The following is an 11304-nucleotide window of genomic DNA, read 5'->3' as shown; positions in this document are numbered from 1 at the left end:
AGCGGGAAGGGAGGGAAGGAGGGAGGGAGGAGGGAGGGAGGGAGGGAGGGAGGAGGAGGGAAGGAGGGAGAGAGGGAGGGAGGGATGGAGAGGGAGGGAGGAGGGAGGGAGGGAGGGAGAGGAGGAGGGAGGGAGGAGATGGGAGGGAGGAGAGAGGGAGGGAGGTAAGGAGGGAGGGAAGGAGGGAGGGAGGGAGGGAGGGAGGAGAGAGGAGGGAGGGAGGGAGGGAGGGAGGGAAGGAGAGAGGGAGGGAAGGAGAGAGGGAGGGAGGTAAGGAGGGAGGGAAGGAGGGAGGGAGGGAGGGAGGGAGGGAGGGAGAGAGGGAGGGAGGGAGGGAGGAAACCCAACCAGCCGCACGGGCTCCTGTGTCCTGCTGGGCGCCGGGGGCGGGGGGTCAGCAGCTGTCGCCGAGGGGACCCGCACTGCGTCCCCCAGACCCTCCCCACCAAGGAGCACACACGTGCGAAGACCAAAAAATCCACCCGAGACGCTGCCGTGGCTGTTAGGTCCGGGTGGACCCCGGTGGGAGGCGGAAGCCGGGGTCCACCCCAGCTCCTCAGGGAACCCCCAGGCGGACCTCCACTTCCACCCCCACTTGTGGAGGCTGAGGTTTCCTCCGCCTGTGTTAGTAACCTCGTCTGCCAACTCTAACACCTACTATCTCAGTGTTGTATTAAATTGATTTTTACTCTCTTCATGAATCACCTTTTCCCGCTTCTTTGCGCGCTTGGCCAGCTTTGCTTGGAGACCAGATGTTGGGAATTTTTCCTTGCTGGGTGCTAGACCTTATTTCTATAAATATTCTTGAGTTAGTTGTGTGATGCAGTTGTGTCCCTTGGAGACAGTTTGATCATTTTGGGTCCTGCCTTTGTGATTTGCTAGGCAGGACAGGACCACTGTTCATCGCGGGACTGACTATCGTCACAGATGACATCTCTGCTGAGAAACTGACAGCGAGGGCTCTGCCTCCTTCTCTCCGTGCTGCTCTCGCGGAACAGCTGAGACTTTCTGTTCTGATGGTGAACAACCAGTTATTCCTTCTGATACAGAAGCATATTTTAACAGAACGTTTACCTAAAAACATTCAAGTACAATTTCCAAATGGTAAAAAGTGGAAGGGCCTCACTATAATAACTGGGACGGATGTTTTATACCCATCAAGTCCCATATTAGAAAATTATATTGAAGGAGAAGCTAAACAGTTAAAAGAACTGTGAATATTTTCAAGAAAGCAGAAATGCCCTCTCAACCTTCTTAGATATAGATAACATGTAATCACCCGGTCCCCTGTGAAAAGATGGGCAGCAGCTATTTTTTTATTTTTAATTCAGTTTTATTGAGATATATTCACATACCATACAGTCATCCATGGTGTACAATCAACTGTTCACAGTACCTTCATATAGTTGGGCATTCATCACTCCAATCTATTTTTGAACATTTTCCTTACACCAGAAAGAAAAAGAATAAAAAATAAAAGTAAAAAAGAACACCCAAATCATTCCCCCCATCCCACCTTATTTTTCATTTAGTTTTTGTCCCCATTTTTCTGCTCATCCATCCATACATTGGCGCGTGATCTACAAGGTTTTCATAATCACACCGTCACCCCTTGCAAGCTACATTGTTATACAATCTTCTTCAAGAGTCAAGGCTACTGGGTTGGCATTTGATAGTTTCAAGTATTTACTTCTAGCTATTCCAATACATTAAACCTAAGAAGGGTTATCTATACAGTGCATACAAATGTCCACCAGAGTGACCGCTTGACTCCATTCGAAATCTCTCAGCCAGTGTGCAGCTTTTATTTTAATCATAAATAAGTCATAAACGTAGCAAGGTTGAATAATAGTCCTAATCAAATGTATGTTTATCAATATGATGTAATGACTAAACTAATCATAGAATAAAATAAGAAAACTATATGAAAAAGTTATAGACAAGTAATAGCAATCTCTTTTCTCATTTTTAGACTTTATATAAGTAAAAAGTATGTTGTATTGTCCTTACAGAAGTCAAGGCTTAATTAGTAGAAATATTTTGGGTAGAGTTTTACAGGCATTCAAGGCTAAATCTCTGATAACGTGGACACCCTCCTTTGATCTTGAACCAATTGTGGATGAAGACACTCTGCTTCATAAGTCACTTGTGTTCATCATGCATCATTTAATGTAAAAATAAAACATGATTGACTGAATGTAAATCAGAAGTGCTACAAATTCTTGTAACCGAGACAAGGCGGGGAGGGGGCTCTCTGATCTCATGTCCAGCTGTGTCTGGAGGAACAGGGGCTCCCAGGCTTGGTAATGTAAAATCAATTAATTTTTAAATTGTAAACTTGTTCCTCTTATCTTAAGTGTTCCATTAGTAAAAATGTGTTGATGTTGAATTCTTGTCTTGAGTGCTCTTTACTTTTAAGCTATTGTCTGTCCCTAGACTCTTAATTGAATGGGAGGTTGCTTGAAGACCAAACCCACTAAATCTCGACCTGATTAGGCTGAGGCCTTTTCTAACGGAGATCAGAGGTTTGAGGTGTGAAGAGACGAACCCCTGACACTATCCCACCAGGAGGCAAGGCCCCCACGAGCTCTCTGCCCCATGCCTGCTCCTGGGTCCGTGTGGTGGTTCTCTCCCTGCTCTGGGCAGCTGTCACATGGGCATTTACCACCTAGCACTTTGCCAAACACCCATGGCGGAGCCTCTGCAGGTCTCTGTGCTCTCTCTCTGCCCAGCTTGCTTCTCTCTGGCACTGTGTTCTGTGAACTCAGCGTCCTTAGTCTCTCTAGAATCTGAGGTCTGTCTGGAGCTGGTTGGCTCCACCCCAGCTTCCCTCCCTCTTCCACAGCCTGCGGACAGTCCGAAGCATCAAGCGTTTGTTTTCTGTCTCTCTGGGATCACTGTTCTTCATTGTCTGATGTCAAGTTTCTTGAAAGCCATAGTTTTGTATATCTTGTCTGAGCTTTTTTTATTGCTTCCTGCAGGAGTGTAATCTGGTGCTTATTAATCCATCTTGTCCAGAAACAAAACTCCTCCTCCTCTGGCACTTCGTGGACACAGCCCTGACCTCTGTCTAACTTACGAGTCCCCTGTCTCCCTGGTTCCCCTCAGCCTCTCTGGCCACCCTCCCGTGCTGCCGGCCCTGACTTGGTGGGTCCCCAGGCTGGGATGTGCCAGGCTCTTCTATGGACGTTACCGCTCCATGATCACTCCCACCCTGCAGGTCCCATCTGCACCTCTGCTGACCTCCACCTTCCAGCTCCAGATCCTTGTCTCCAGCTGCCGCCTGCAGCACCCTCTGCATGTCCCACAGCTGCGTTAAATGCAACCCAGCCAAAACGTAGAGCACCAGCCTCCCCCAGACCCGCTCCCCGCCTGGGAAATGCCCCCATGAAAGGCACTGCATCCCTCAGGTCAGAGAACAGGGGTCAGGGTCACCCCTCCACTCCCTTACCCCATGCCCTGACCTCATGGGGGACTGTCAGCTCCACTCCTGAACGCCCCTGGACTCTGCCCACCTCTCACTGTCTCCACCGAGGCCCCCACTCCCTTCCCTGGAGGGGAGGCCCGAGGAAAACGTCTCCAAGGCGAGGTGATCACAGCCCACCCCGAGGACCTTCCAGGACCTTCTGTGCCCCTGGATAAGGCTCCAACTCCCCCGTGGGGCAGACGAAGCCCCCGGCGCTCTGGCTCCTGCTTGGCTCCTGGGCTTCCTGCCCCAGGCACCTCACTTTGCACCCTCGTCCCTTGGGACCCCTGGCGCCAGCGGCCCGGGGCGCCGGCAGGAGCGGCCTTCTGGGTCCAGCACCGCTCCCGGGGTCCTGTCCTCGGGGCTGGGGGCTGCGCCTCCGTCCCCCCCGCTCCGCCCTGCGGACTCGGCGCTCGGGCCCCGCGGCTGGGGACGTGCGGCAGGAGCCCCGGCCGCGGCGGACACGCAGGCCTCATGCTCCCCGAGTGTCGGTGGGCGCCACCCGCTGCCTCCTCCGCGCCACGCGCGACCCTCGGGATGTAGCGGGGATGCGGCCACGTGGAGGGAAAGCACGTGACGACCAGAGGCATCCTTAATCGCGCAGGCGCACTGAGACCCAGAGGGCGCGCACAAGGATGGGCCCCGCCCCCAGAGCCGGACCCGCCCCTCCGCCGTAGGGCGCGCTGCTATTGGCTGACGTCCTGTGACGCCAGCAGGGCGCGCCCGCCGCCAGGGCACCTCCGGGGTCTGTGGCGGCGCGCCGGGGCTTCGGAGCCCGCTGGGTCTGGAGTTCCGGGTCCCCCTAGAGTGGGGGCTTCGGGGCGGAGCGCGGTCGCGGGAGACGCGTTGCCAGAGCCCGGGCGCCCCCTGACCTTCGCCCCGGGCAGGTAGGCGGGCCGGGGCCGGGAGGACGGCGGCAGGGCTGGGCCGGGGTCCCCTGCCCCTTCGGACGGCGCCGGGCACATAGGAAGACGGGGAGCTGCGGGGGTCCGGGGCGAGTGGAGACTCCGCCGCTCAGGCCGCGCCGCCCGCGCAAGGGCCCGTGGGCAGAGTCGGCTCAGCACGGGCCGTGGGGGTAGCGGTCGCTGCAGAGCCCCGGGGCCCCGCTCTGACCGGCCCCTCTAGGCCTCGGGGACCCCTTCTGCGCCATGGGAGGCGCTATCCGGAGCACTGCTGTCGGGGTGCAAGGTGCCTGCCTGGCCTGGAGCCTGGAAAGGGCAGGGCCGCGCGGGCCGGGCTTAGCCCAGAGGCAGCAGCCAGAGGCGACCCCAGCTCCCGGGCCTCTGAGGATCTGTTGGCGTCCCCGGGTCTCACCTCGACCTTCTGGGCTGAAGCGCCCTAGGGTCGTGGGGATGGGGGTGGAGGGGGCTGCGGCTGGGTCATCTTGTTCACACAACAAGGTGTTGGAGCAGAGGACTTCAGTGTCACTGGGACTTGGAGTCAGAGCCCAGCCCCTTCCCTCCCAGCTCACGACCGTGGGACGTGGGCAAATCCCTTGAGCTCTCTAGGCTAACAGCCCCAACAGGCCCTACCTTCCACAGCTGTCAGGCATTGCAGCGAGGCACTTAACAGAATGCCTGGCTCACTGGGGTGGTTACTGGTTATTTTGGCACCTGCACTTGGGCCCAAACAGCCTTTTGACAGTGGCATGGTTGGCGCCTGTGTTAGACGGCGGGTCGGAGGTGGAAGGCCCTGGCTTTCTGGTCCAGCTCACCGGCCTGCACAGCGGTCTGAGGAGTCTTCACCTGAACAAGGCAGCGAAGAGAAGACCAGGCATCCGGGGCTCGGCGCCGATCCCACAGGCTTGAGCATAAAGGGCTATTTTTTTCTTTTCAATGCTTTGGCTCTTTCCCCTTTCCTTGACTATATAACAGTATTTGGTGATTTAGCCAACCTAATTTTAAATAACTCAAGAAGGTGGGTTCGACCTGTTCAATATCAGTCAGATAATTTTTTCTTGGATTTAGTTTCATTGTATTTCACGCAGTTATACCTTTTTGATGAAAACTTCTCTTTTTATTCTGCAGTATTTATAGTACTATTATGGACTTATTTTTTAGAGCAGTTTTAGATTTACAGAAAAATTGTGCGAAGATACAGAAAGTTGTACAAGACTATTTATAAAAGCAAGGAACCGTGCAAGGGAGGGACTGTTTGGGTAAGAACAAAGGCCAGACTTGCATTAAGAACAGAAAAACGATGGGTTTGGCTTTGAGTGAACCCAGAACTCTAAACGGCCCGAGCCCCACTCAGGCCTTCTGGGTGGTTTGAGGGGGCAGGCAGAGTCGTGTCTGCTGAGGGTGACAGTCCACCTCTGCACCTGACAGCCGTTCATTGGCTCATTCACCGAGATTCTCCGGGGCCTCTCGTGCGCCAGGACAGGGCTGTGTGGGCCCCGTGGACCCATCGGTGGATGAGACACGCGTGGCCCCGGGACTCAGGGAGGACACAGCCCGGTGAAGCCCATCGGGCTCTCCCTCTTCCAGGCAGCCTGTGCCCCAGCAGGAGAAGCTAAATAACTCCCTGCTGGAGAGGCCGATGGGGGCTGCTGGTAGAGGTTCTGGGTTGTCACATGAGGGTGGGAAGCACTTTAAGCAGGAGGACTACAGGATCACAGCTGAACTTTAAAAATTGCTTGTGGCAGCCATGAGGCCAGTTTTCCCAGTGGTCACTTGCCCAAGCTGGGCCCCACTCTTGAGTTCACACAGTTTTCAGTGGCTCAGTCTGGCCTGAGCTAATTCCTGGTCCTGCTCGTGTTAGTCCAGCCCAGCCGCACTGCCTCAGGACACTAAGACAAGGCAGGACCTTCCCCACACTCGTCGCCATTGCTGAGCATTACTCATGTCATTGCTTGTTGACATCCGTCTCCCTACGTCGCTTCCCCAGTGCCTGTAGTGGCGCCAAGCACATGGAAAGCTGTTGGAAAATACTGGTTAAAGGACGCTAGACTCCCTGGGCCCCGGTGGTTGGCATGAAGTAGTTGCTTCTCCATACGTGTTTCCCACATGCATGGAATTGAGCACGGAGTCCACAAGTGTGACGGAGGGCTACCTCGTACTTGGGACCACGTCCCATGTCGCATGGTAGGGACCGCCGATGGGGCGACATGACTAGGGGTGCTGTCTGACCTACACCGGGGATCCTGACAGTGGTTCCGGGCACCCTCCGCCCTGGGCCCCACTCTTCCTCCGTAGGTGCTGATGCTGCTCTCTGGAGGACGAAGGCTGCTCCCAGCTCTGCTGCAGGCCCAGAGGCGGCTCTGTCAGCCCTCCAGAGACATGCGGCTGGTGCAGTTCCAGGCCCCCCACCTGGCGGGCCCTCACCTGGGCCTGGAGGCGGGGAACGGTGGGGGGGTCATCGACCTGAGTGCCTTCGACCCGACGCTCCCCAAGGCCATGAAGGAGTTCCTGCAGCAGGGGGAGGACGCCCTCGCGGTGGCGAGAAGGTACATCAGCAGGGCCTGTCCCGCGTGTCATCCCTGCCCGAGGGGCCAGGGTGTGGGGTCCTCAGGAGCACCGCAGGGAGCTGGGGGTGATTGTTCTCCAGGCTGCTAGAGGAGAGAGGACTGCAGAGAGGTTTCTAGAGACGGAGGCTCCTGGGCTTGGGCTGGGGGAGGCGACGGCTCCCCTGTAGCCAGGGGGCTGCTGGTGGCAAGGACCTGGAAGCCACCCCGAGTGTCACTTCCCTGTGAAACCGGCAAAGCTAGACCTGTTTGCGAACACTCAGCATGGGTGCCAGTACTGGGGGACGTCCTCGGGCGGGGTTGGTGGGCGTCTGTGAAGTGGGCAGCCCTTACACAAGGCTATTTGGATACACCTGTCAAACTACAAAGGCAACCTAAATTTCCCGTTTTAACCACATTCAGGTATATAACTCAGCGCTGTTAATTTTGTTCACTGTTGGGTTCCCATCACCAGCCATAACCAAAACTTTTCCACCGTCCCAAATGGAAACTGTACATTTTAAGCCTTAACACCAATTCCCTAGCCCCCCAACCAAGAGGTTGTGTGTGTAGTTGTATATATGTTACCAAAGTAAAAATTACTTTCAGAATCCATTTTTAAAATCTTGAAAAAAATTACAAACGCAAATAACTTCTGGCCCCACAGTTGTGCTTTAAGGAAATTTTTCTGCACTTAGGTGACACCTCTATCTTTGCAAGTGCAGTCCGTGCCAGGTGATTCGCTGCAGCCGCCTTCCTAGTAGCACAGGGTGGGAAGCAAGCCCCATGGGCCTCCCTGGGGAGCCGGGAACCACTCCATAGTGCAGGATTCACAGCCAGAGACAAAAGGAGGAAGCCGTCTATATACCGTTGGAGAGACATCTCCAGAATAGGGTGCTTAATTAAAAAAACCAGAACAGCGTTGTCGTGTGCTGCCATCTGCATAAAGGAGGGGGCGTGGACGGGCCCCACAGCCTGGCTGTGAGGGCTGCCGCGGGGCTGGGGTTGTCTCCACGGAGGGGCCTGGGGTGGCTGGGGGGCGCTGGGAGGCCTTTCCATTTGTACTCTTCAGAGGCAGGCAGGGCTCTGCTCTCAGAGGACAGCGCTGCGCTGACTCGGGTGGTTGACAGAGCGGTGAGAAAATAGCTGTTAGAAAGCAAAGCCTGTAACTGCCGCGGGGCCTCCCCTGTCCTGGTGGCTGCAGAGCCCTGGCTGCCGCGTTGCCGGTCCTTCCGCGCTCAGAGGTGATGTTCCTGCCCCCAGTCACGGGGCCAGACAAGGTGGTGTGCGTGGGCCTCAACTACGCAGACCACTGCAAGGAGCAGAACGTGCCCGTGCCCCGGGAGCCCATCATCTTCAGCAAGTTCGGCAGCTCCATCGTGGGGCCCTACGACGACATTGTGCTCCCGCCCGAAAGCCAGGTCAGCGAACCCCCTCTGCCCTCCGAGGCACTGGCGCCCACCGCCGGGCACTCTGTGCACTAGTGTCCAGCTGGCCTGGAGCCCCCTGTCGCTGACCACAGCAGCATAAAAGTAATCAAGTTCAGATGAGTGTGGTGACAGGAATTCCCCTGCCCGGGGCCCCTGCTGTACACTGTCTGCTTCCCGGGCTTTTCTAGGCCTATCTAGTGTGCAGATACCCACCTTTAACTCACACCTCATCAGGAATCTTTTTTACGCCATAACATATTCTCCCCTGGCATGCTTTAGGTTGACGTGTAAGTGTTTTTTTGTGCTAAAGGCCGTAATTCATTCAGGATTTCCCTGTTGCTGGATATTAACGTAGTTTCCAGTTTGGAGCTTTTATAAATATTCTTGCAGTGAACATCCTTGGGGAAAAGACTGCACATCATGAATACAGGATGGTTTCCTTGGAATAAACTCAGAATTTGTCTTTCTGGATCAAAGTTAAGGCAGTGTTTCAAAACTCTGGTGAATTTCTGCTAAGCTGACCTTCAGAAAAGTTGTAAAAGCCATTTACACACCCACCAGCAGTGTGTGCCCTACTGACATGGCTTAGTTTCTCTCTCATGGTTTTATTTTAGAAATATTTTGGAAATTAGTGGTCTACGGAAAAATTGAAAAAAAAAACCCACAAACCCTCATATACTCTTCACCTGATTAACTATTAAAATTTTACATTTCCTTCCCAGTCCCCCTTGCCACGCTTTTTTGGGGGGAGGTGGGGATGGCATTTGAAAGTAAATTGCATACTTAGGTTACTAATAAACACTTGAGCATGCACTTCTACGAATAAGGACAAGATCCTACCTGCCCCTAATATCAAGACTGACTTTGAAATTCAGTCTTCCAGAGGCTGCTCCTCTGCCATCACCGTGGGGGCTGCCCACCGCTGCCCAAAGTTTGTGGGCCTGCAGGTCACAGCTTGCTGGGGACGATGGTGGGTGTGGGTCAGCAGCCGGCCACCCTGAGGACTGGGTGCAGCTTCTCAGAAGGTGGGAACGGTCCCGGAGCCCCCGCCGCTCATGGCTCCTTTCCTGCCCCACAGGAAGTGGACTGGGAGGTGGAGCTGGCCGTGGTCATCGGAAAGAAGGGCAAGCATATCAAGGTGAGGTGGAGGGGGTGGGCTCCCTGGCTGGGAGTGGAGCAGGGGCTCAGCAGCAGGATGCCAACGACTGTGGCACTGGGAAGTGGCCAGCACCCACCAGCTCTTTGCCCCACTCCCACCATAGGCCGCAGATGCCATGGCTTACGTGGCCGGCTTCACGGTGGCAGATGACGTGAGTGCTCGCGACTGGCAGATGAAGCGAAACGGGAAGCAGTGGCTGCTGGGAAAGACCTTTGACACCTTCTGTCCCCTGGGCCCTGCCTTGGTAACCAAGGACAGCGTGGCAGGTACGGCTCCAGTGTGCCCATGTGGCATTCTGCTTCTGCCCTGGCCCGGGGACGTCAGCATAAGGAGACCCTCCCAGGAACCGGGAGCCCTGGGGCATGGGACACGCAGCCCACCTTCACCAGTGGCTGGCTCCTTAGCGCAGCCGTCCTTCCCTGCGCCCGTCACTCCCGAGGGAGCCCTGTGGCAGGAGTGGGGGTGCCACAGTTCCAGGACTATCACCATCTCCCACAAGGTGGCCACAGAGATCTGGGCTCCACTGGGCGGCCGGCAGGTTAGGCTCCCCAGCAGCCGCTGCCCGGAGCACGGTCCTCGGGCTGGAAAGAAGCAGCCCTGGCCTGCAGGCACCGTGGGGAAACTGTCACCGAGCTCCAGCCCCTGTGGGCCGGGCAGCCAGCACGGGGAAGGCCAGGAGAGGGTGGTCAGAGGGCAGAGCGCAGCCTCCAAGCCCATGGTCACCTTGGCAGTTCAGCGGGGGCTTGTCCCACCCGGATTGTGAGAAGAGCAAGGCTGTGTCATCAGTAGACGCCACCAGCGCCCCAGCTTCTCAAGTGTGCATGACACAGAGCTTGCTCCATTAAGAAAATGTGAAGTGACTCACCCTAGGGTCCATTCCCCAGGGCCTCGCTGCCTGGGCTGTGACCTGCTGCTCTCTGGGTGCCGAGGCACCTTCGTATCTGCAGGCCTGGGACGTCCCAGCCCAAACACACCCAGTGCCTCGTTACTACCTGGGAGGGCAGGTGTGCACAAGTCACGGGTGGGGGAGCCGAGCCCAGCGGGCAGCGCCAGGAGCACGCACAGGGACAGCAGCACACGCAGCCCTCTACCCGGCAACTCCTGATGGAGACGATGCCAACCCAGCATGTCCTCCCGCCTCAGATCCACACAACCTGCAGATCTGCTGCCGCGTGAACGGGGAGCTGGTCCAGGCCAGCAGCACCAGCCAGATGGTGTTCAGGACGGAGGAGCTGATTGCCTGGGTCTCCCGGTGAGTGGCCGGGCCTCCCTGCGCTGCCGCAGCCCCCTCGGCCAAGCTCTCACCCGGGACTTTGCTTTGCCCCAGGTTCGTCACTCTTTACCCCGGGGATGTCTTCCTGACCGGGACCCCCCCAGGCGTTGGTGTGTTCAGGAAACCTCCCATCTTTCTCAAGGTAGGGTGGCGAAAAGGAGCAGGAACCCAGAAGCATGGCGGGCTCGGCCCAGACTCGCGACATCCAGGCCCGTGCTGTGTGGCCGGGGGTGTGCTGAACTACGGCCTGCTCTGTTTCAGAAGGGAGACGAGGTCGAGTGTGAGATCGAAGAGCTCGGCGTCATCGTCAACAAGGTCGTGTGAGGGCCCCTGCTGCAGGCGTGGACTTCAGACAGAGGCGGCGGCCACGCTCCTGCTCGGCCCGGGAGAGGCCCAGTGCCAGACAGGACTGTTCCTACGCTTAGAAGGGAAAGGAGGTGGGGTGCTCCTCAATAAAATCCTCAGGCCCGGGAGAGCAGCCTGGCTTCTGCTATCATCTGTCCTCCCCCGGGGTGAGACGGGACCTTGCACAGC

At 56.5% G+C, this 11304-nt stretch overlaps 2 protein-coding genes across 4 annotated transcripts in view; one reads left to right on the top strand and one right to left on the bottom strand.

Annotated features, from left to right (window-relative positions):
* LOC119512157 (collagen alpha-1(I) chain-like) overlaps positions 1–4616 on the bottom strand; it is a 13140-nt gene extending 8524 nt beyond the window's left edge. Inside the window, exons 1-3 of the mRNA XM_037806645.1 lie at positions 4531–4616; positions 3729–4445; positions 349–499 (exon numbers count right to left, since the gene is read on the bottom strand). Of these exons, the coding sequence (XP_037662573.1) occupies positions 349–499; positions 3729–4445; positions 4531–4616 (954 nt within the window). The remainder of the gene's footprint in view (positions 1–348; positions 500–3728; positions 4446–4530) is intronic.
* Positions 4179–11248, top strand: FAHD2A (fumarylacetoacetate hydrolase domain containing 2A). 3 transcript variants are annotated; one of them, XM_037807719.1, is made up of 8 exons: positions 4179–4353; positions 6661–6911; positions 8113–8329; positions 9417–9476; positions 9601–9763; positions 10641–10749; positions 10825–10912; positions 11032–11248. In XM_037807719.1, exons 2-8 carry the CDS (start codon positions 6667–6669, stop codon positions 11092–11094), a joined length of 945 nt encoding a protein of 314 aa, XP_037663647.1. In that variant the 5' UTR covers positions 4179–4353; positions 6661–6666; the 3' UTR covers positions 11095–11248. The 3 variants fall into 3 exon arrangements, with proteins under 3 accessions (XP_037663647.1, XP_037663645.1, XP_037663646.1); XM_037807717.1 differs by having other exon boundaries at positions 6648–6911; XM_037807718.1 differs by having other exon boundaries at positions 5135–6911.
* The last annotated feature ends 56 nt before the right edge of the window (positions 11249–11304 follow it).

The sequence above is a fragment of the Choloepus didactylus genome, chromosome 17 (genome assembly GCF_015220235.1).
Source record: "Choloepus didactylus isolate mChoDid1 chromosome 17, mChoDid1.pri, whole genome shotgun sequence".
Classification (NCBI taxonomy): domain Eukaryota; kingdom Metazoa; phylum Chordata; class Mammalia; order Pilosa; family Megalonychidae; genus Choloepus; species Choloepus didactylus.
This window is presented reverse-complemented; position numbering and strand designations above follow the sequence as displayed.